Source organism: Pteronotus mesoamericanus, unplaced genomic scaffold (assembly GCF_021234165.1).
Source record: "Pteronotus mesoamericanus isolate MK-2021 breed Mesoamerican mustached bat unplaced genomic scaffold, CSHL_Meso_final contig_214, whole genome shotgun sequence".
Taxonomy (NCBI): Eukaryota; Metazoa; Chordata; class Mammalia; order Chiroptera; family Mormoopidae; genus Pteronotus; species Pteronotus mesoamericanus.
The window spans coordinates 6,706,994-6,731,184 of NW_026555089.1; the positions used below are offsets into that span (position 1 = coordinate 6,706,994).

General features: G+C 50.9%; 2 protein-coding genes across 3 annotated transcripts; both read left to right on the forward strand.

Moving 5' to 3' along the window:
- Positions 1-3,199: 3,199 nt before the first annotated feature.
- INTS5 (integrator complex subunit 5) lies at positions 3,200-7,846 on the forward strand. The gene is made up of 2 exons (XM_054571024.1): positions 3,200-3,324; positions 4,726-7,846. Exons 1-2 carry the CDS (start codon positions 3,245-3,247, stop codon positions 7,700-7,702), a joined length of 3,057 nt encoding a protein of 1,018 aa, XP_054426999.1. The 5' UTR covers positions 3,200-3,244; the 3' UTR covers positions 7,703-7,846.
- Positions 7,847-8,095: 249 nt separating this feature from the next.
- On the forward strand, positions 8,096-22,705 carry GANAB (glucosidase II alpha subunit). Of its 2 annotated transcripts, XM_054571025.1 has the most exons (25): positions 8,096-8,156; positions 10,982-11,086; positions 11,238-11,346; positions 11,594-11,721; positions 14,000-14,179; positions 14,612-14,677; positions 15,459-15,532; positions 15,707-15,790; positions 15,877-15,973; positions 16,218-16,398; positions 16,993-17,146; positions 17,347-17,582; positions 17,663-17,789; positions 17,878-17,957; positions 18,182-18,325; positions 18,425-18,521; positions 18,826-18,927; positions 19,102-19,345; positions 20,228-20,292; positions 20,479-20,555; positions 20,661-20,735; positions 20,910-21,023; positions 21,144-21,256; positions 21,394-21,494; positions 21,634-22,705. In XM_054571025.1, the coding sequence occupies exons 1-25, from the start codon at positions 8,119-8,121 to the stop codon at positions 21,738-21,740; spliced, it is 2,898 nt and encodes a 965-aa protein (XP_054427000.1). In that variant the 5' UTR covers positions 8,096-8,118; the 3' UTR covers positions 21,741-22,705. The 2 variants fall into 2 exon arrangements, with proteins under 2 accessions (XP_054427000.1, XP_054427001.1); XM_054571026.1 differs by lacking the exon at positions 14,612-14,677.
- Positions 22,706-24,191: the final 1,486 nt, after the last annotated feature.

Sequence of the window (24,191 nt, forward strand, 5' to 3'; positions counted from 1 at the left end):
TGCAACCTTGGCAAATTGAGGAGATGCTCTGAGTTACCCAGCCAGGGCTCCTTATGATTTTCTTAACATTTTCTTTTCTCAGCCTTATTTATTGTAAGAATACAATATATAATACATATAGCATACAAAATATGTGCTACTCGACTGTTACTGGTAAGACTTCGGGTCAACAGGTTATTATGTTTGTGGGGGAGGGGAGTCAAACGTTAAATCAGGATTTTTTACTGTGTGTCTGGGGAGGGATCGGTGCCTCTAACCGCCGCATTCAAGGGTCAGCTTGAACGTAACACCAGTTTGTCTGGTAGAGTCTTTTGGTAGAGTCTTGGTTAAGTGGGTGTCTGTCAGATTTCTCCACTGTTAAGGTATCCTTTCCCTTTGTAACTAATAAGAAATCTATGGAGTGATACTTGAGATTATATGAATGCCTTATTCCCCAGCGACCCAATGGTTTCAGCATCAATGGTTATTTTTACCTGAATTAGCTACTGCTGCAAAATGGTGATTTTCTAATTCTATCATTCATTTGTATTAATTCGTCTGACATATTCTGGAGGATAAAGAAAACCCTCCCTCCCTCCTAATTTATTTATTTTTTAAAAAGATTTTAGTTATTTATTTTTAGACCGAAGGGAAAGGAGGAAGAAAGAGGGAAAGAAACATTGATGTGAGAAAGAAACATGGATCCCTTGCCTATCTCATATGCACCCCAACCAGTCACTGAACCCGCAACCTAGACAGTGCGCTGACTAGGAATCAACCAGCAACCTTTTGCTTTGCTTTGCTCAACCAACTGAGCTGTGTCAGTTAGGGCTCTCCCTTCTATTTTTAATATCGCTATGGATTTAGATTGTTTTTCAATGTGTTATAACCCATTCCTATTTTTCACGCTCAAAATCGTACCAAACTTGACCAGCAGAAGCCTTTTCAAGATGGCTTTTTGACACGACACCATCAGTATCAAGCATTTCCTTGCTTTCTGGCACAATGAAAAGTGTCAGCCTCCCCTACTATTTATCCTGGCCTAAAATTTGAAATCAGCCATTTTCCCAGGGGAACAGTATTATGTCCAGTTTTAAACACAGAAAGAAAAAGTACTTGTTTGAGAATGAACTGTATTCAGATGCCATAAAGAGAGGAGAGGAGGATTTAGGAGGGAGAAGGAAAGACATATTCAACATCTCAATAAGCCTATCCTTCATAATTTTGTTCTCTCTGTGTCTCAGGCAGGAAACAGCTTGCTATGAAGAATTTCTGTGTCTGGCCTTATGCTAAGTCCTTTACATAAATGATCTCAAGTGATCTTTGCAAAATGTCTGTGAGAGGAGACGGCATGCCTATTTTACAGATCAAAAAACGAGCTCCAAAGAGCTGGATCACTTGGCTCAGGGTTACACTGCTAATAAATACCAGGCATGAATCCAGATCTAACTCCAAAAGAAGCTCTGTTACAATGTGAAATCCTTCAGAGGAAGGACCACATAATAGTCCCATAGCTGGAAGAACGTGTCTGATTCAAAGCCGCCTTTCACCGATCGAAAGTTGAGGCTCAGAATAGGGAAATGTTGGGTCCAAGTTTGAGGCAGAACTAGGAGCAGATATTGTCTCATATTTACTGTCGTAGAACAGTTCTTGCTAGCAGGTAGTATATGCACTTTGGGAGTAATTGAACTAATAAAACTTAAGAACAAAAATGAAGGATAATTAGTCTTTCAATTATTTATTTTTTTACCCCACTGCATGTTTTTAGTCTTAAAACAATCACTTCAAAAGTATGTTTAGGACATGCCATCTGGTGTTATTATTATTTTCCCCCCCAGTCTGGTGTTATTCTAACTTTCCCCTCCATTGAGAATAGTGAGCCTTCTAATACAGGTCTCAGAACCTACTTTCTTTTTCACTTATTTAACCAACTATTTATTTAAAACCTACTAAGTGCCAGGCAGATACTGTTATAGGTGATGAAGACAATAGCCTTTAACAAAATAGGCAAAGGCCCTAAACTGTTTTCAAAGAGCTTATTTTCTGGCGTTCATTCAACAAATATAATAAAAAAAATAGCTAATTCTTATTATATTACCTGGTTTATTATATTACCTTACTTATTTAATCTTATATAATTACTTACTTACTTATATAAAGTTATTATATTACCTTACTATATTACCTGGTTTCAATTTTCACAACAACTCTGTGAGGTAGTTGTACTATTACCATCCTCATCTCCAGAAGAGGAAACAGTCATAGAAAGGCTAAGTAAAGTACCCAGCCAGTGAGTGGAATAGCTGGGATTTAGATAGACTGGCTGGAGTGGGGATCTTGATGAGATGTGCTAGCTTCGTACATAGTTACCAAGCTTCCTCTCTGCAGGTATGGAGATGTGAGGTACAGGAAGGTACTGGGAGTTGGAGGAGGCAGCAAAGCCTGAATAATAGAGACTGACAGAAGAACTATAGGGCCAACCTAGAACTGGGAAGACACCTTCAGCCTAGCCAGCCCAATTTATTTCAGGCTTCCTCTCCCTCCTCTCTTTACTTTCCTTACTTTCCTTCTCTTCATCTTCTCACACGAATTTTCTCTCTCTCTCTTTTTTTTTTTTTTTGCTTTCCCCATTGCCCTTTGCTCCCTTAACTGCTTTTTACATTGTCACTGTTTCTTTGTTTCTTTTTTAAGATTTTATTTATTTATTTTTAGAGAGAGTAGAAGGGAGGGAGAGGGGAAGAGAACCATGGATGTGTGGTTGCCTCTTGCACCGCTCCAACTGGGCACCAGGCCCACAACCCAGGCATATGCCCTGAGTGGGAATTGAACCCACGACCACTTGGTTTGCAAGCCGGCACTCAATCCACTGAGCCACATGAGCCTGGGCTGCCTCTTGAATAAAACGTTTCCTAGTGCTTCATTTTGTTAAAACCTCGTGAAGTCAAATATTTTGTATTTTGGGCTTTGGAAAAAAAATACCTGAAGTCAATTGTGAATGGCAGCAGCTAGCATTCGTCTATCAATGGCCTTATAGGGGGCGGAGGTGAAGAGGCGGTTGTATTGGGGGCGGGTCCGTTCCTGGCTGTCATCCTAATCCTGCCCTTGGACCTCGGCACGGGCGGAACTAATGTAAGAGGGTCGCGGGCGTCACCGGATTGGTTTTCTTGAGAGGCCTCGCCGCTCGTTCCTTTCAGGTTTCCCGTCAGCGCGCATGCGCTGCCTGCGCTTCGCCGCTCCCGCCTCGGGCTCCGGCTAGGGCTCCGGGATGTCCGCGTTGTGCGACCCTCCCGGGGCCCCAGGGCCTCCCGGGCCTGCCCCGGCCACCCACGGTCCCGCGCCGCTCAGGTAGTCAGAGCCCCTGGTATCTTCCCCCACCGCGCGGCCCCGCGCCTATTCCCCAGCGTTCTCGCCAGAAACCCGGATCCTACCTCGAGAACTCGCGTTAGGGTTCTGAGAGATTCCTGGTTGGGTCTTCCCAGAACTCAGGGACTGCCTCACCAAAACTCTGGGCTCCAGTGCCCTCACTCCCTCTAAACCCCAATGCCTAGATACCCCGGTCCCTGGCCTTGCTCTTCCAAGAGTTGGGGATATCAGAACTCCTGGGAATCCAGCTGCCCTGCCCCTTTTAGACCCGAGGAAACCCAGGGTCCCCTAACTTCAGGGACACCCCCTGAGAACCCAAGCCCAGAAACCCACAGAATGCTTCCTTCTAGCCATTCTCTTCCCTTCCAGCGGAGACACTCCTCTCACCTTAGAGTGGGATTTTTGTTTGTTTTGAGGATCCAGAGAGGTATGGCACAATCAGAACCCTAGAGGACGCCGTTCTCTTTGGCAGAAAGGGCAATAAGAGGAAGGGGATTTTGCTGCTTCTTGTAACGCTGACCCTCTAAGACTGAACCCATATGTTTTGCAAGGGGAAGCATTGAAAGGCATTGCCTTGTCTGCCCTGGGACACCCTGATTCCTAGGCACATTGAGGGTGCTGGAAAGATGGTTGTCATTGATGTGGAATCCAAGTGGTAGATGGTTAGGATGCTTGCAGACTATGGGAAGAAACAGGTATTAGGAGGGAGAGCCCTTAGTAAAGGACAAGTTTGACCTTACGATTTTCTTTTCATAGAGAGTAAAATCCAGGGTGCTTGTGTTGTGGTGGGGAGTGCAATAAAGTTGGAAAGGTGTTTTTAAAGCAGATGTTATAGGAACACAATACACTCAACTCAAAAATTTATTGAGTACTTCCCGTATACCAGGCACTTCCACAGAAGGAGATTCGATGGTGAAGATCACAGAAATGGTTACTACCCTCCTGGTGCTTCTAGTCTGAATACTTAATCTTGGTTTCCCTATCTGTAAAATGGGATCATAATAGTACCTACCTTATTGGCCTCTTGTCTGGATTGAAATAACACACAAAAAGTACTTTAAGAAGTACCCGAGGGGGCAAAGGGGTGGTAGAGGTAAAAGAGGGTATAAGGGGGATAAACAGTGATGGGGAAAAAAAGTACTTGCAACATTCTATAGTTATCTAATATCATTATTATTGAAAGAAAAATAGTTAAAATAGCATTTATTGAGTGATTAATGTAAAATATATATGGTGCTAAAGTGTTTTATGAACATTATTTCATGAGAAAGGTACAGTTATCCCTATTTTGCATAAAAAGAAACAACCTCACGGAGGGAATATAACTTGCCCAAACACACTAATTTCCAACACACTAAGTCTGCTTCTCTTGTTTCCTTATAGTGCTCAGGAGCTGTCCCAGGAAATCAAGGCTTTTCTGACTGGCGTCGACCCCATTCTGGGCCACCAGCTTTCGGCCCGGGAACATGCCCGCTGTGGTCTTCTCCTGCTCCGGTCTTTGCCACCTGCTCGGGCTGCTGTGCTTGACCACTTGCGAGGTGTCTTTGATGAGAGTGTCCGGGCCCACCTAGCTGCCCTGGATGAAAGCCCTGTGGCTGGCCCACCTCATCTCCGTCCACCTGCACCCTCCCATGTCCCTGCCGGGGGACCTGGTCTAGAGGATGTAGTGCAGGAAGTGCAGCAGGTGCTGTCTGAGTTTATCCGGGCCAACCCGAAGGCCTGGGCACCTGTGATTAGTGCATGGTCCATTGACCTAATGGGGCAACTAAGCAGCACATACTCGGGCCAGCACCAGCGTGTGCCCCATGCCACTGGCTCTCTCAACGAATTGCTGCAGCTATGGATGGGCTGTCGGGCCACACGCACATTGATGGATATCTATGTTCAGTGCCTCTCGGCACTCATTGGTAGCTGCCCAGACGCCTGCGTGGATGCCTTGCTGGATACCTCTGTCCAGCATTCCCCACACTTTGACTGGGTTGTGGCCCATATTGGCTCTTCCTTTCCTGGCACCATCATCTCCCGAGTTCTCTCCTGTGGCCTTAAGGACTTCTGTGTTCATGGTGGGGCTGGAGGTGGAGCTGGTGGCAGTGGTGGAAGCTCTTCTCAGATCACCTCTACAGACCCCTTCCCTGGATCTCCTGCTATCCCTGGGGAGAAGCGGGTGCCTAAGATTGCCTCAGTTGTTGGCATCCTAGGTCACCTGGCCTCCCGTCATGGAGACAGCATCCGAAGGGAGCTCCTGCGAATGTTCCATGATAGCCTGGCAGGGGGCACTGGAGGCCGGAGTGGGGATCCCTCCCTTCAGGCCACAGTTCCCTTCCTCCTGCAACTGGCAGTGATGTCACCAGCTTTGCTGGGCACAGTCTCCGGAGAGCTGGTGGATTGCCTTAAGCCCCCAGCCGTGCTGAGCCAGCTGCAGCAACACCTGCAGGGATTTCCCCGAGAGGAGCTGGACAACATGCTGAACCTGGCTGTGCACCTGGTGAGCCAGGCCTCTGGGGCAGGGGCCTACCGCCTGCTGCAGTTCCTGGTGGACACAGCCATGCCTGCCTCAGTCATTACTACCCAGGGCATGACTGTGCCAGATGCTGTACGTGAGGCCTGTGACCGGTTGATTCAGCTGCTGCTTCTACATCTGCAAAAACTGGTTCATCACCGGGGAGGGTCTCCTGGGGAAGGGGTGCTGGGCCCACCCCCACCCCCTCGCCCTGTGCCCTTTCTAGATGCGCTAAGAAACCATGTTGGAGAACTATGTGGAGAGACATTACGATTGGAACGGAAACGCTTCCTCTGGCAACACCAGCTCCTGGGCCTGCTCTCTGTCTATACCCGGCCTAGCTGTGGACCTGAGGCCTTGGGCCACCTCCTGAGCCGGGCCCGAAGCCCTGAGGAGTTGAGTTTGGCCACCCAGTTATACGCAGGGCTGGTGGTCAGTCTCTCTGGCCTCCTGCCCCTGGCCTTCCGAAGCTGCTTGGCTCGGGTGCATGCAGGGACTTTGCAACCTCCCTTCACAGCGCGGTTCCTGCGCAACTTGGCACTGCTAGTTGGGTGGGAACAGCAGGGCGGTGACGGCCCTGCAGCCCTAGGAGCCCGGTTTGGGGAGTCTGCCTCAGCCCATCTGTCTGACCTGGCTCCTCTCCTGCTACATCCTGAGGAGGAAGTAGCCGAAGCTGCTGCCTCCCTCTTGGCCATTTGTCCCTTTCCTCCAGAAGCCCTGTCCCCTTCTCAACTCCTGGGACTGGTGAGAGCTGGAGTGCATCGCTTCTTTGCCTCTCTGAGGCTCCATGGCCCCCCAGGTGTGGCTTCAGCCTCCCAGCTTCTTACCCGCCTCTCTCAGACCTCCCCTGCAGGGCTTAAGTCTGTCTTGCAGCTGCTAGTCGAAGGAGCCTTACATCGGGGCAACACAGAACTCTTTGGAGGGGAAGTGGATGAGGACGAGACTCTTACAGTTGTCTCAGCTTCCTTGCCTTCTGCCTCCCTATTGGACACCAACCGGAGACACACTGCAGCTGTGCCAGGTCCTGGAGGGATTTGGTCAGTTTTCCATGCTGGAGTCATTGGTCGTGGCCTAAAGCCACCAAAGATTATCCAGTCACGAAATCAGCAGGAAGTGATCTATAACACCCAGAGCCTCCTCAACCTCCTGGTGCACTGCTGCAGTGCTCCTGGGGGTGCTGAATGTGGGGGCTGCTGGGGTGCTCCCACCCTGAGCCCAGAGGCAGCCAAAGCTGTGGCAGTGACCTTGGTGGAGAGTGTGTGTCCTGATGCAGCTGGGGCTGAGCTAGCCTGGCCCCCCGAGGAGCACGCCCGGGCCACCGTGGAGCGGGATCTCCGCATTGGCCGACGCTTCCGGGAACAGCCTCTACTCTTTGAGCTGTTAAAGCTGGTAGCAGCTGCTCCCCCAGCCCTGTGCTACTGCTCTGTACTGCTGCGGGGGCTGCTGGCCGCCCTGTTGGGCCATTGGGAAGCCTCTCGCCACCCTGACACAGCCCACTCCCCCTGGCACCTGGAGGCATCCTGCACTCTGGTGGCTGTCATGGCTGAGGGAAGCCTCTTGCCACCAGCCCTGGGTAATATGCATGAGGTATTTAGCCAACTGGCACCTTTTGAAGTGCGTCTGCTGCTGCTCAGTGTCTGGGGTTTTCTCCGGGAGCATGGCCCCCTGCCCCAGAAGTTCATCTTCCAGTCAGAGCGTGGCCGCTTCATCCGGGACTTCTCCAGGGAGGGTGGGGGTGAGGGTGGACCTCATCTGACTGTTCTGCACAGTGTCCTCCACCGCAACATTGACCGCCTGGGCCTTTTCTCTGGCCGTTTCCAGGCACCTTCACCGTCTACCCTACTTCGGCAGGGGACATAGCCTTTTCCATGCTCCAGAAGCGTAAGATGTTTGAGCAGTGAGGCGGTGCTCAGGTGCTGCAGAAAGATGGAAGTTTCTTTTCTAAGACCTTAAAGAGCGCTGTCACTTTTTTCCCCTACTTTTTTTTTTTTTTCTAAATAAAATTTGCCGATTTGAGAAAAACAGTCCAGTGCCTCTGTCTGACGCTTTGGAGCCGGTAAAATAATACAGCGCCTGGCTCTGGACCATCCAGCCTCCGCCCTCAAGCTCCGCCCCCGCCCCACCCACTGAGCACTTTGGATGCACTCTCCACCAATGGGAGGGCCGCTCGCGGCCGGGCCAATCCAAAAGCCGGAAAGGGCGGGCGCTAAGATACGTGGCTCTACGCGTGGAGGGGGAAGGGGAGGCTCGGGGTCAAGGAGCAAACCCGGTACAAGATGGCGGCGGTAGCGGCTGTGGCTGCGCGTAGGAGGCGGTGAGGAGTCCGGAACCCTGGGGCGTGCCCGGGACGCCCCTCAGACCCCCAAGCCCCATATCTGTTCTTGTATGCCTTCCTGTGACTCTGCCATCCCCGGCCTCGTGAGAACTATTTGTCTCTCTGGAGGAGGCCTCAGGCGCCCCAGCTTTCTTGCGGTAGATCCGCGCGGCTTTGGGGGCCCATACTTTTGGTGTTCTTCATTACGGCCGGAGGCTCAGAAGGCCGCAGCCTGCGCTCTTGTTGGCTTTGACCGCTCTCAGCCGCCGCCCTTCCCTAGCGCCTCGCTGAGGTTAACGCTGCCGCCTCCTTCCTGCAGTGCGCGGGGCCATCGGGGCAGGGATGAGACGCGGCTGGGTCCCCGGGAACGCAGCCTGCAGCCGGCAGTTCCGCCTGCATTACCCTTTTTACCCTCCTCCCCCTTGAACCCCCCACGACCCTGCCCTTGTCTTCTTCACGTGGACATCGGCCCTGGCTCTTGTTCGGTGTTCACGCTCACTGGGCACGGCTGGGGCAGGATCCAGTAAGTTCACAGTCTGCCTGGATGATGTTGCTCAAACACAACATGTAATCGAACGGTTTGGTCTGCGCTCTCGAGTTTATATTACCGAAAAACGGTTCGAAAGAATCACCAGTTCCACAAAGCGTTTACCAGGACCTAACGGATGTACCGGGGTGGGAGAGGCGTGTACCGTCGCCAGCAATGAAAAAAGAGTGGGTTGTAAACTTAACTCTCTGGAAGCCTCTGATCTGAAACAATAAATGGGTGCGACTTGCCCTGTGGCTCATTCCTGATTTTGGCTTTTGGACCACCTTTGGCTCAGGACCATTCAAGGTCCACTGAGTTCCTAGGACCTTCCAACAGGTCACATCTGAAAGATCTTATAGAAATCCTATCCCCGTTGGCACCTCTCCAACCCCATTTTATAGATTGTGCAAATAGGACTCCAGAGGGTATTTCACTCACTGTACTTAGAGTTACCGCTGCTTTGGACAGGTGGACATGGGTTCACAAGGTCAGGGTACTTGTTGCAGTCACTCTTCCGGACCTGGGACACATGCCTTGCTGTTGAGTTTTCTGGTAGCATTTCGTGTGCATGTTTGCTGCTGCTTTTTACTTCTTGGCATATTAAACTACAACACCTGATGTTTTCCTAAGCTTTCTGTCTGGCCTGGCCTGCTTTATACATGCTTCTGGAGCTGGAGGGCCTGCGGTATTCTGTGACCCCTTTCTGGTGGTTTTCTTTTCCTTCAGCTTTCAAGCAGATCCTAAGGCTAGAGCTGGATCTTTAGTTTCCCCTTTAGCAGGTGCAAAGTTTTAACGCTTAGAAGAAGCCTGTGTTTTTGTTTGTGTAAGCTCTTGGACTACGTAGCCCCATTGGTCATCGGGAGAGCATGTTTAAAACGCAGATTCCTGGGCTTTGGGAAGCTTCATATCCAAGTACTGCAGGCAACTCTTAACAGACACTAAAGTTTGAGAACCCCTGTTTAGGATATACTCAGAATGGATGAATATATCGTTCAAATTAGCTTGTTTAAATAAGCCTGTTAAGTCCCTCCTTTGTCGTTTGATATTATGTTGGGGTATATGGTAACCTTGGGGTGATGGTCCTCACTGGGACAGGCCCTGCCGGTGGTTACTGTGCTGCATTGCGCATCATAAAGTATGTGGGCCCTGGAGTCAGGCAGAGCTGAGTTCAACCCTTTTTCACCCCTTGGTAGCTGTTCAGTTTTGGATGAATTATTGAACCTTTTATGCCTCAATTTCCCCACCTGGAAAAATGTCAGCCCTACAAGTCACCAAGAAAATGGAAAGGGAAAGGAGGTAGTACAGATAAAGAAGTGAATCTTAAGCCTGGTTGCTTATTAGAGTTCTTTAGAGAGCTTTGGAAAATTTTCTGATGTCCAGCCCCCGCCCCCACGCCCTTCAAACCAATTAAATCACCGGGGGTGAGACCCAGGCATTGACATTTTTAAAAACCCCGCAGAGTTGAAAAATCAGCTAGAAAGCAGTTAGCCAGGCCCTTGCGGGTACGTTAGGATTCAGTACAAGTCAGTTATTTTCATTCCTTCCAGGCTTAGATAGCGATAGTGGTGCCTTATTTTGAAGGCATAGGAGTGAAGATCAGAGGAGCAGGGTGCCTGGGGTGCTGGGGATGTTAGGACCCTAGCAACTGTTACCAGCAGTCCAGCTGAGGGTACATCTGTAACTTTTTCACTGTAGCTCTACCCAGTATCTTCCCCTGGAAAGGCACGGCTTGCTTTGCTTCCCTTTTCCACACACATGGTACTACCACTTCCCCTGGGGCTGGCTGTTATTGCTCCTTTACTCTGGGAGGCTGATGCAACTGGAGTCAATACCAGGGCCTCCAAAGGCCAGCGATCTATCTTTTGTCCACTTCCATTGCCTTTTTATTTGTTTTATTTTATTTTTTAAAAGATTTTATTTATTTATTTTTAGAGAGAGGGGAAGGGAGGGAGGGAAACATCAATTGGTTGCCTCTAATATTTGTCCTGCAACCCAGGCATGTGCCCTGACTGGGAATCAAACCGGCAACCTTTTGCTTTGCAGGACGTCACCCAACCAACTGGGCGACACTAGTCAGGGCTTCATTGCCTTTTTAAAAGGAAGGTGTGAGTGAGCCAACTTCTCAGGCCTGACAACTTAACCCCATGCTCACCTGCCTTCTTTCCTATTCAGTGGGAATCCATCTTTCTTTCCTCTTTCTGAGTTGTCTTTCGGGGCTGTGGCCTTTACCTCTGAAAGTGAGGCCCTTTCTGATCCCTTGCTGATTGTTCCCTCTTTTGTCTTTTATTCTCCTTAGGTCTTGGACAGGTTTGGTGCTGGCTTGTTTAGGGATCTGCCTGGGAATGACCCTTGCTGTGGATAGAAGCAACTTTAAGACCTGTGAAGAGAGTTCCTTCTGCAAGTATGATATCCTAGGAGAGTGGGATGGAATGTAGGGTAAGATGGGCGGTATCTTTGTGGTAGGTGGGGTAGCCTGGGGACACTGCAAGTAATAGGGAGACCTACAGATGTTGGGGGTGCCCTCCCATCTTCGTAACCATTTTACTTGGCAGGCGGCAGCGAAGCATACAGCCTGGCCTCTCTCCATACCGAGCCTTGCTGGATTCTCTGCAACTTGGTCCTGATGGCCTCACAGTCCATCTGGTCAACGAGGTCACCAAGGTCAGGGGAGAAGAAGTAGTCTGGTGGGGGTGGGGAAATGGCTAAGGGGTAATTTGGAAAGGGGGAACCTACAGCAAACATCCTGTCCTGGCCTAACCTTGGGACTTTGCCTTTGTGAGGAATTCAGACCTCAGGTCCCTTAGGCAAAGGGCTAGAAGGAGGAGGCCCCTCAGGAGGGAGTGGGCTCAGAGGGCATTGCATGGTGTAGTTCTCTACTTGATCCAGATCCACACCTCTGCCCCCACAGGTGCTGCTGGTGCTGGAGCTCCAGGGGCTTCAAAAGAACATGACTCGGATCAGGATTGATGAATTGGAGCCCCTTCGGCCCCGATACCGTGTGCCAGATGTGTTGGTAGCTGACCCCCCCACAGCTCGGTAAACTTTTTGAGAGAAACCTATCCACCTTCGTGGCCCTGTTCTCCTCCTGATGAATTTTGACTTGGCAGCCGACATTCCCACGTTGGGATAATAGCTGACAAGCACCATGTCTCTATTCTCAACATTTCTCTGTCACTCTCTCTCTTTCACTTATTTTCTCTTTCATTTTTCAAGCTTCATTCAGCAGATACTGCTTCCCCTTCTGTGGCAGGTCCTGGGTTAGGTGCTAGGGATGCAGGAGGAAATAAACAAGGCACAGATCTTGCCCTCCAGGAATACAGTACCTTTGTGGTTGGTTCCTTTCTCCCTTCACTTCTCTTCCCTTGCCCCTTTCTTTCTTTCTTTCTCCTCATATGTTCAGGATAAGACTACTCAAATTCCTAGGGCATGGTTCACTGTCATCATCGTTCCATGCTTGGCTATTAAGTGTTTAATTTAGAAAATAACATAAACCTTTCACCAAACCCATCCATGTAGTTCTTACTGCCCTGTACCTCTGACTCCTCCAGTGATGACCGTTAATCTGAAGCTTATCATCCCCTTGGCTTGTTGTATGATGTTTGTATGTATATCAACACACACACATTCTTCTGTATTTATGCCTAAGCAATAAATTACGTGGTTTTGTTCATTTTTGAGCTTTATAGGGACATTCATCTTAACAAATGTCTTCTGGGGTTTCTTTTTTTCACGTAATTTTATCTAACTCTGGTGTATATAGCTCGCTTATACTGCTGTATAATGCTGTATGACTGTATTCCAACTTATCTATCCATTTCTGTGTTGATGGACATTTGGGTTTCCAGTGTTTTGCTATTCAAAGTGTTGGTGTGAACATCCTTGTCCACATCTCCCTGCCCAGGGATTTCTTTTTGGTATATAGTTAAGGGTAGGAACCACAGAGTTGTAGATTATGGAAATGAACAACTTTTTAAAAAAATTATTTTATTTATTTCTTTTTAGAGAGAGGAAGTGAGGGAGAAAGAAAGGGAGAGAAACAGCAATGTGTGGTTGCCTTTGGCGCAGCCCCTGCTGGGGACCTGGTCCGCAACCCAGGCATGTGCCCTGTCTGGGAATCAAACCGGCAACCCTTTGGTTCACAGGCTGGCGCTCAGTCCACTGAGCTACACCACCCAGGGCTGATACTAATTCTTTACCACTTATATTTATTGCAGCTATCTTTCCCAGGTTGTAGCTTATCTTTTTACTTTCCTAAAATGGCCTTGGGGGGAAAAAAGATTTTTTTTTTTAAGATCTTATTTATTTAGAGAAGAGGGGAAGAGAGAGAAAGAGAGGGAGAGGAACATCAATGTGTGGTTGCCTCTTGCGCATCCCCAATGGGGGACCTGGCTGTCAACCCAGAGTTGATCCCTGGCTGGGAATCGAACCAGCAACCCCATGGTTCGCATGCTGGCACTACATCTACTGAACCATACCAGCCAGGGCAAAAAAATGATGTTTTTATTTTAAAATAGTTTTAAATGTTTAGGAAGTTCAAGAATATTTTGAGAGTTCCTGTATGACGTCCACTCCTATTTTCTCCTGTTGTTAACATTACTTTTGTACATTTGTCCTATCTCATAAATTGATACCACTTTTATTAACTAACTAAAGTCCAAATTTTATTCAGATTTCCTAAGGTTTCACCTAGTGCCCTTCTTCTCTCCCATCTAGGATATCATGTTATATTTAGTTGTCATGTCTCCTTAGAGTTCTGTAGTCTGGGACAGTTTCTCTAGCTTTTCTTGTTTTTGTTGATCCTAAAGGTGTCTTGATAAGTAGAAGTTCTGAATTATAGAGTTGTCAAATGTATCAGTTTTTCACCTCTTTGGTAGCATTTTCTAAGTTGTGTTTACATAATTCTCTACCCCAGGGTCAGAAAATTACTTGTTTTTATTTTCTTCTAAAAATTTTACTTTTAAATTTTAAGTTGTAGTCTGTCTGGAGTCGATACTTGTATCTGGTATGAGGTAGGAATTTGATGCTGCTTTTTTTCTATCTGGAAAATTTGCTTTCCATCCCCATCATTGACTCGTCCTCCTCAGCCCCGCTGGCCTCACTGAGCTGCCGTGCCGCTTCTGTCACGTTTCAAAGTTCTAAATACTCTTCAGCCTGTTCCCAGGCTCTTTATTTGGTTCCTTTGGTCAGCTTGTCTGCCCCTGCACAATTACCACACTGCCTGTAGCTCTCAGCAGGTCCCCCCTTCTCCTGAGGGGTCTTGACTGTGCTCTTAGTCCTTTGCATGCATTTATATCCCTTTTGATCTCTTTCCCAGGCTTTCTGTCTCTGGCCGTGACGACAACGGCGTGGAGCTAACCGTGGCTGAGGGACCCTATAAAATCATCCTGACAGCACGGCCATTCCGTCTTGACCTGCTAGAGGACCGCAGCCTTCTGCTCAGTGTCAATGCCCGAGGACTCTTAGGTTTTGAGCACCAGAGGGCCCCCAGGGTCTCGTGAGTACAGGGGTCGGGACTAAAAGCGACCTAGTGTGAAAGAGCCTAGGGGTGTTGTGGGGTCTGGTGTTGGGTCCCTGGGAGAATACAGAGTGGCAGGACAGTCAGGTAGCGGCTGAGGGCTGGGAGAAGCTGTCAGGGAGCGTAGGAAGCAGGCCGGGTTGCAGTTTTCTTCATTTCCTCTAAAGACCAGGAGGCAGTCACTTTTGTCCCTGAGCTGTAGCCTGGGCACCTCCTCTGAGAGGCCTGCCTGGGTCTGCCTTTCCCTTTTCCCCTTCTCACGCCATCACATTTCCCAGATTTATTTTCTTCCTCTCCCCCTGACCCCCCATCTCTGGAAGTTTGTCGACTGAAACTCACTTTTATGTTTCTGTTTTTGTGTTGGTTTTGTGCCTCCTTTTTCCCTTCCCTACCCATCTCCTCCTGCCCTAGTTTCTCGGATAAAGTTAGTCTCACGCTCGGTAGCATTTGGGATAAGATCAAGAACATTTTCTCTAGGTAAATCCACGGCCATTGGTACTGTATGTGTTCCTCTGCCCTCACCTGCCCTTCACTCTGACCCCCAGGGGAAGGTGCCCCAGCCCCTTCCATGCCCTGCCCTTCACTCACCTCTTTCTTTGGCCATGCGGTATCCGGTCCCTGTTCCCTGTTCCCCTGACTGGGAGCCCTCTGGGAGAAGGAAGATGAAATGTTGGAAGTCCTTAAGGAATGTAGGGAGCTTCTTGCTTTGCCAAGGGGTGGAGACATGCTGCCTGTTGCTGGGGTTCCTGGCTCTCGACTGGGGCGCACTGAGGCGCTGGGCAGAGCTGCTTGCCAGCTGCCCTTGAAAGTGTTCTTTGGCACAACCTCTTGTTTGAGCCACTGCATATGTCTGCGGAGGTCTGATCACGGTATGACCCACTTGCCTTTGCAAAACCCTGTCAGGCCAGGAGGCTGCGGCCCAGGGAGGGCATTAGGGGCCAGTGTCTCTCGGTGGAGGCGGCAGAGCCAGGCTGGCCTGCCTGTCTGTGGAATGCTGGCAGAGGCCGATGGCTTGCGCCCGTGTGAGGACAGCATCTCCTGGTGGCATTTACTTCTCATTTCCTTTCTCATTTCTTTCCATGTTCTTTGCACACTTACATGTTCACGGGGGGCCCTCTCCAACCTGTAACATTCAGTCCCTTCCTCCAATGCCTTCGTTCCTTTGGACCCTTGGCTCTCTATTCCCTCACCCCTCCTTCCACTAGCCCCTCGTCCCTGCCCCCTCTGGATTGGAGCAGACAGCTCTCCTACCTTCCAGGCAAGGATCAAAAGACCCAGCTGAGGGCGATGGGGCCCAGCCCGAGGAAACACCTGGGGATGGTGACAAGGCAAGTCGGTGGGGGTGGGCGGTTAGAGCACCGGGCTGGCTGGGAGGTGGGAGGGGAAAGGCCCACAAGAAGCTTGAGCTTAGTCTTGCTATCAGGGATGGGGTTCAGAAGATGGGCAGGGGAAGAGAGGGGACTGGTGTGTGACTGGGGAGTGGTCTGCTTCCCTCCTCACAGCCAGGAGAGACCCAGGAGAAGGCAGAGAAAGATGAGCCAGGAGCCTGGGAGGAGACATTCAAAACTCACACTGACAGCAAACCCTATGGTGAGGGCCAGGGAGAGCCTCGGGCGGGGAGCAGGGAGTGCTCGCCCGGCAGGCGCCCTGGAGCTCTTCCTTTCCTGTCCTTCCAGGCCCGGCGTCTGTGGGCTTGGACTTCTCTCTGCCAGGCATGGAGCATGTGTATGGGATCCCCGAGCATGCAGACAGCCTGAGACTGAAGGTCACTGAGTGAGTCCCATGGCGATCTCAGGATATGGTGGACAGAGGGTCGGCGGTGTGGGAGATGTGCATGCAGGTTGGGTGCTCTAGGCAGGCACAAGTCACTTTCTGTGCCCACATCACTTTTGGTGACTGGAAGATTCTTCGATAAAGAGCAGAGGCGCCAGTTCTTACCCCTCCCCTGTGTGTGGGGGATGAGGTTGTATGCGCCAGGGCCCGGGGTCAGTCCATCTGTCTGCCTGTCTGCCTGCAGAGGCGGGGAGCCGTATCGCCTCTACAACCTGGATGTGTTCCAGTACGAGCTCTACAACCCCATGGCCCTGTATGGGTCCGTGCCTGTGCTCCTGGCGCACAGCGCCCACCGGGACCTGGGCATCTTCTGGCTCAATGCTGCGGAGACTTGGGTTGACATATCCTCCAACACTGCTGGGAAGGTGAGCGCGCAAGCAGGGGAGCAGTGAGGAAGGGAGTTCTGAAGCCCAGAGACAGGTGGGCGTCCCGGGGCAGTACATTTGAAGAGGCTGGTGGGATAGCCCACTGGGGATTGGGTGAGAGAAGGGGTCCTGGTCCTTGTGAGCAGCCATTGAACTCCCTGGTCACTTCAGAAGTCACACACTCATCGGGCAGGTAGCGTCCTTTCGGTATTTATTGTCCGTATGTTTGTCATTGGGCACACGTGATGTGCTATGCAGTTTTCTAGGTGCTGGGGATGTGTTGCCCATTGAGGTAGGAAGGGGCCCCACTCATGCAGGGAGACAGCTGTTAAGCAGACAGCACAGAGAGCGGGGTGAGTTCAGTGGTGGTACGTGCCGAGAAAGAGGTGCAGTGGTCATGTGGTGGGGACGGGGCAGTGGTGCTTTAGATGGTGGCGTTCAGGAAAACCTCTCTGAGGGAGTGACATTTAATCTCGGCTCAGTGACTCATTAGGAGCCTGTGTTATGAGCATCTTGAGGACGGCATTGCTGCTTTGTCTTTGGGTTGGTGAACGCAAAGGTGGGTGTTGGACCTCTCTCTGGTCCCCTCTACAGACGCTGTTTGGGAAGATGCTAGACTACCTGCAGGGCTCCGGGGAGACCCCACAGACAGATGTTCACTGGATGTCGGAGAGCGGCATCATCGATGTCTTCCTGTTGCTTGGGCCCTCTGTCTCTGACGTCTTTCGACAGTACGCCAGTCTAACAGGTACGCGGCACCCGTACTCTGTCAGCCGGCAGCCTCCTGTCCAGGCCTTTGTCTTCTTGAGAGGAGTGACTGTGTTTTCACGCATCTTAGACTCCTCAGCCTCCCTTTAGTTTACAAGCCTCCCTCAGTTTCCGGGTGGCCCTGCTGGCCCCAGGCTGCCCTGATGCCATTGTGACCCCCGTCCCTCACTGAACCTGCAGGGACCCAGGCATTGCCCCCGCTCTTCTCCCTCGGCTACCACCAGAGCCGCTGGAACTACCGGGACGAGGCCGATGTGCTGGAAGTCAATCAGGGCTTTGATGATCACAACATGCCCTGCGACGTCATCTGGCTAGACATTGAGCATGCTGATGGCAAACGGTACTTCACCTGGGACCCCAGCCGTTTCCCGCAGCCTCTCAACATGCTGGAGCACTTGGCCTCCAAGAGGCGGAAGGTAAGAGGATGGCAGCCACGGGCGGTCTTCCGATGCAGTGGTCCTGGAGAGCTCTGACCGCCCGTGTTCCCTGCCCCCAGCTGGTTGCCATTGTGGATCCCCACATCAAGGTGGACTCTGGCTACCGTGTACACGAAGAGCTGCAGAACCAGGGTCTATATGTTAAAACCCGGGACGGCTCTGACTACGAGGGCTGGTGCTGGCCAGGTAGGTGGGGCAGGCCCAGAGCCGAGGGGGCAGCTGTCAGGAAGCCGGCGAGGTGAGATGGTTGACAGCCACCCTTAACTCCTCCTAGGCGCAGCTGGCTACCCCGACTTCACCAGCCCGGCGATGAGGGCCTGGTGGGCTGGCATGTTCAGCTTTGACAACTACGTGGTATGGAAGGCCCTTTGCCACCTGTCTTCCCCACCCTCCCTCCTTGAATCGGTCATTCCCAGCTTGTCAGTCCTGCTATAGTTGGTTGCCTATAATATACCAGGGGGCCTTGATGATCCCTGAGAAATGTATCTTTCTGGATTCCTAGGAGCTCTTTGCTCTGACATTGTCTTCTTTCTCCCCTTTCCGTTCTTCCATCCCCACCTTCTTCCTTGTGTTCTCAGGGCTCAGCTTCCAACCTCTATGTCTGGAATGACATGAATGAACCATCTGTGTTCAATGGTCCTGAGGTCACCATGCTCAAGGACGCCCGGCATTATGGGGGCTGGGAGCACCGAGACGTGCATAACATCTATGGCCTCTATGTGGTAAGGGGCTGAGAGGAGGGACTGAAGGCTAGGGAACGTGCAGCGGATGACAGCTGGCCTTTGCTCCTCACTACCCTTCCTCTCCCTGTCTCCACTCAGCACATGGCAACTGCTGATGGGCTGGTGCAGCGCTCCGGGGGTGTGGAGCGCCCCTTTGTCCTGAGCAGAGCTTTCTTTGCTGGCTCCCAGCGCTATGGTAAGGTTTGGAGAGTAGAGCTGAGGGAGAGGGTGTGGAGGCCAGATGGGGAGAGCCGTGGACCTAAGCCTGGCTCGCAGAGGACTCTGTCCACGCAGCCATCCTCTGAGCTGCATTCCGCATCCTGCCTGCTCTGCACTGTGAGGGAGCCAGGGAGTGGGAGGTCCATGCAAGTATTGTTGTGAACTCTGCCATCTTCAGCAGGACCTTGGGGGCCCAGAGCAGATGTGGCAGGTCAGAGAGGTCACCTGTGTAAGAGGCTGAGCCCTTTCACTGCAAGCGTCCTCCCTCTTGTCTTCCTCAGGGGCCGTGTGGACAGGGGATAACACTGCTGAATGGGACCATTTGAAGATCTCTATCCCTATGTGTCTCAGCATGGGGTTGGTGGGACTTTCCTTCTGTGGAGGTGAGAGGGGGAAGAATTTGTGGTCCTCGGTGTGGTGGGAGGGCGGCAAGGTAGAGGGCACAGGGCCTGGGAGGGCACAGAGCGCTGGGAGTCCAGTGCGGGGCCTGGGAGCTCCTAGGCAGCAGCCCTCCTTCACCCTCTTTTCCATCCTGCTTCCTCCGTCGCCTCTCCCAGCGGACGTGGGTGGCTTTTTCAAGAATCCAGAGCCAGAGCTGCTTGTGCGCTGGTACCAGATGGGTGCCTACCAGCCATTCTTCCGGGCACATGCCCACTTGGACACTGGGCGGCGAGAGCCATGGCTGTTACCATCTCAGTACCATGACGTCATCCGAGATGCCTTGGGCCAGCGGTATTCCTTGTTGCCTTTTTGGTATACCCTCTTCTATCAGTCCCACCGTGAGGGGATTCCTGTCATGAGGTGAGGCATTTGGTCAGGTCTGAGCGGGCTGGGGTGGCTGGGGGACAGCGGGGACCGGGCTCCATCTCAGAGTCTCTTCCTTCACTCACAGGGGCCTTGTAAAGGAGGGAAATATGAGTTCAAGGTCAAGAATAAGTGGAGACTAATGGGGCTGAGTAACAGTAGACATCCCTGAGTGCTTATGACATGCCAGGCATTATTCATCACTGTCCCCAGAGCCTGAAGCAAGGCAGACAGATGCCCTACTCTTGTGGAGCATCCATCCTTGGGAGGAAACAAATACATAAATTAAAAAGTTGCCAATAATGACAAGCTTTTGCGGGGGGGAAAAAAGAGGATAATGGAATTAGGACCTACAAATGGCCTTTTTGAGAAGGAGGCCATGTGAGATGGGGCCTGAATAATGACTAAGACAGATTTTTGTGATCCAGAGGGAGAATGTTCCAAACAGGAGACCCCAAGTGCAAAAATTCTAAAATGAAAGTGAATTCGTTGGGTTCCAGGAGTAGGAAAAAAACACAACACAACACCAACGACAAAACAGCGTATCTCGGGCGAGGAACCAGAGGGAGAGGTAGGGGATGAGATGAGACAGAAAATACGACCTGATTCTGGAGGGCCTTTCAGCTCAGGATGACACAGTGGCCACTGGAAGGCTGCTGCGCAGAACAGCTTCAAGAGGGGACAGGGCAGGGGGACGCAGGGAGACGGGTTGTGAAGTCACGCGGGGCTGCGTAGCTGAGGTGTGAAGCCCACCCACACACACTGGCTGTAAGCACCTGGGTCTTACCCCTGTGCTATTCTTATTAGTTCCTGGAGCAGCATCTTTGGCATCCACCAAAATAGCAAGTGTCTACTTTTCTTGTCTTGCTTCATTTCTAGGCCCTTGTGGGTGCATTATCCTCAGGACGTGACCACCTTCAGTATAGATGACCAGTTCCTGCTTGGTGAGAAATGGGGAGGACAGGTGGTGGTGGGTGCGCTGAGCAGTAAGCACTTGTGGGCAGGAGAGTCTGTGGAGGCACAGGGAGGGATGAGTGAGTGAGGCTGGTGGTGCAGGGAGGCAGGCGGTTGGGTGCTCCCTGTTTGGGGACTGATCTCCTTAGTGCTGAGTTGATTCTAGTGTGTTTTAGGGGACGCATTGCTGGTTCACCCTGTGTCGGACGCTGGGGCTCATGGTGTGCAGGTCTACCTGCCTGGCCAAGGGGAGGTGAGTTAAGGGCGTGGTGGGGAATGGATGGTGGAGGCCAAATGGAGTAATTAGGATGAGGGCCTTGTGTGGTGAGTGACCACATGTACCTCTTGTCGCCCATAGGTGTGGTATGACATTCAGAGCTACCAGAAACATCATAGTCCCCAGACTCTGTACCTGCCTGTAACTCTCAGCAGTGTGAGTATTTCTGACCCACCTCCCAGCTCCATCTGCCTGCAGCTTTCCAGAAGGGGGAGAGTGTGCGCATTGGGGTCCAGTACCGAAGTGGGCACAGTTGGGCAAGAGCAAAAGATGCTGCAGGGCCAAGTTGGGCAGCGGGAGGGCTTCATCCCAGCACTGCTCTTGCCCTAGATCCCTGTGTTCCAGCGTGGAGGGACAATTGTCCCTCGATGGATGCGAGTGCGGCGTTCTTCAGACTGTATGAAGGATGACCCCATCACTCTTTTCGTTGCGCTCAGTCCCCAGGTGAGAGCAAGGCAGGGGGCCTCTTCAGTTGTCTGCCTGCCTTCCTGTGATTCAGTCCCCTGGGGATGGGCCCCTCCCTCCCTCTTGGGCTCAGACTCACCTGTCCCACTTCCTCCTCAGGGCACAGCCCACGGAGAGCTCTTTCTAGATGACGGGCACACATTCAACTATCAGACGCGCCAAGAGTTTCTGCTGCGTCGATTCTCATTCTCTGGCAACACGCTTGTCTCCAGGTAATGAGGTGCCCATTCTGCCTGAGCAGCCTCAGGGATGCTCACAGGTCGCTGTGCCCTTTTCTTGCTCTGGGCCTGCTCCTTCCTCCTACTCTGACATCTTTCCCCTGGTGGGCATCCATTTTTGCTCCCTCCAGCTCAGCAGACCCCAAAGGCCACTTTGAGACACCAATGTGGATTGAGCGGGTGGTGATAATCGGGGCTGGAAAGCCAGCAGCTGTGGTGCTCCAGACAAAAGGTGAGGGATTGGTCTGGCATCCAGGGCGAGGGAGGAGGGGAGACGGGGCAGGGGAGGGGACACTTTGCCTGCAGGGAAGTAGGTGTGATGCTATAGGCTGTTGCTGTGACTACGGCAGTCTTTCTTCTTCCTCCACCAGGATCTGAAAGCCGCCTGTCCTTCCAGCACGACCCTGAGACCTCTGTGTTGATCCTGCGCAAGCCTGGCGTCAACGTGGCATCTGACTGGAGTATTCACCTGCGATAACCCAAGGGATGTTGCGGGGTGGGAGGGGTGCTATTTTGATGAGAATTACTCTTCCTTCTGCCTTGGAGTTTGAACCTCCCCACACTTGACCATTCTTATCCCAAGACCCAGATTCTGCGAACATCTGGGCAGGATGAGAGGGCGCCTCTGGGCTCTTGAGTTCCTCTTGTGATCTGACCTCTCCCACCCATTGACACCGAGCCTCCCTTCATCCCCCTCACTCTGTTGCTCTATCTGGAGCACATTCACCTGTGAAGACCTGGGACCGACAGGGCCCCCTTGCTTTCCCTTGTCTTTTTGGGGATTTGTGAATCCCCCAGACTCTATCCATTCATGCCTCTTAGGTGGTGATGCCATTTCTTGGAAGAAGTTGAGGACAGTGAGCTTCAGGGCTCCTTTTCTCCTTCCCCTTCCCTCCTCATGAGACTGCTTTTCCTCTTTTTATTTCTTCCCCCGGCTCTTCTCTGTCATCTCTGCCCTTTTTATGCCCCGCTGATGCACTGGGACCACTCCTTACCTGATAAGGGATGAATGGATCAAAGGAGTGAGGTTGCAGGAGAACTTCCTCTTCCCTCTCTTCCAACCTTTCCTCTCCCCCATTCCCTCCAGAGCTGCTGCAGTTCTAACAGGGGCAGTTTCCCCTGTCTCTTAGGGGAAAGAAGTTTCCACTTCTTAAGCGGGGGTGGGCATTAAACTCTTTTTGTCCCCTTTTTGTCCCCTTGAGGGGCATTCAAGATGGAGAAATCAGTTGCGGTTTCACTGAATCACCGTTGCCTGTATTTATTGCTGGGAGAAGGCGGAGGGTGGGGGAGATGATCATGTGTGCCCTGGGCTGGCCCTAAGCCCTGGGCGGGGGGTGGGGGAGGATTAACGGGATGAGGGGGCACATTTGTGACAATTTTTTTTTTTTTTACTACTTCTTGGCCCCCAGCTGTGACAGGTTTTGATAAAAGGAGAAACAATAAAGAGAGAAACGATAACTTTTCGGTGTCTGGATTCTAGTTCTGGCGTGAACCACAGACCCTTAGAAGCCTAAGGGCCTGACATTTTCATCTAGCCTCAGCGTAAGCCTGTGCGTTCAGAAAAGTAAGCAAGCCAAGCCTTCCCCAGTCTGCTAGATGCCAGAATTTTGATAGCGAGATTCTACAAGGTCAGCAAATTGTGAGTAAATTATGCAATAAACTTGACAAGCTCAGGGGGCCACACTGCAGACCTGATGAGCTCAGTGACCAAAAGTAACTGCATGGGATGGTTCGATCACAAATTCCTAACTGGGCAGGTCACAGATGGTAGTCACATCTCGAGCCAGAAAGGTCAATCTATAGGTGAGCTCTGTGCGTCGTCCTGCATCTAGAATAACGCGCCTCTGAAATGTTAGAGAAGTTTTCTTTCCGACCCCTGGAAGGCACGACCATGGGAGCACAACAGCAGAACACAGAACTCCTCATTATCTCGTTCCCCACATACTGTCTCTGTGCTGTAAATGTTATTAACTGGCCTGTACCTACCAGTGTAAAAGAAGTGCCTCTCCATTTTGCCTTCTCCTTAATCTACCACCAATGAATTTCATGTACCTACCTACCTTAAGTCCTCTTGGAGTCCAACGTGTAAAATAAGCTGCAAAACTCCCATTCTCCAGAGCATTTGAGGATTTGTTCCCTGGCCTGTGTCCTCAGTTTGGCTCAAATGAAGTAAAAAATTTCCTACAGGTTTGGATGTTTCTTACATCGACAAGATTTTTGTAGGCCTACTTAACGGTGGTGACTAGAGCTGGTGGGGTCAGTCTTGAATAGAAATAGCTATATGGTCAGATGGTCTCACATTAAAGACTGCTCCTCTAGAAGCATTTTAAAAAATTTCCCACTGTTTTAGTGACAGGAAATCGTTTTGTTTTTTGTTTTTGTTTTTTTTCCATTTTGTAGACCACAAATCTTAAGAGATTCTTTTACAAGAACTTTTTTTTCTTAAAGAAGAATGACTGTTCAGGATGACTTGTACCTCGCAAGGAGTGTGGGAAGGAAGAATAATTTTCCTTTTCTAATTTCTGGCTGGTCTAATAATTGAATGAAGTCACTAGGAGGAAATAACTAAATATTATGTTATATACATATGGGGTTCCCTAAGAATAGGGGACGGAGGACAAATCAACCATTTAAGGTTTATTTGTCATTCTAAACTAAGGAGAAGGAGGCGGGTCTGGGACTTCAAAGGGAATGCAGGCAATTCACAGGTAGATGAGAAAGAGCAAACATTTGGTAAACAAATTCTTGCCTGGCCACCCAGAAACAAAAGGACACAGAGGGGAGTCTTAACAGACTGGCTAGATTTCTCCCTGCTTCCTACTTGTAGTTCTTATGATGCTAAGGTGGTAATTCCCTTCCTTTAAATGGGTTTTTCTGAATTCCTGTAGGCAGGTAAGAGGTGAGGGTGGGGGTAAGAGGCTCTGAAGTC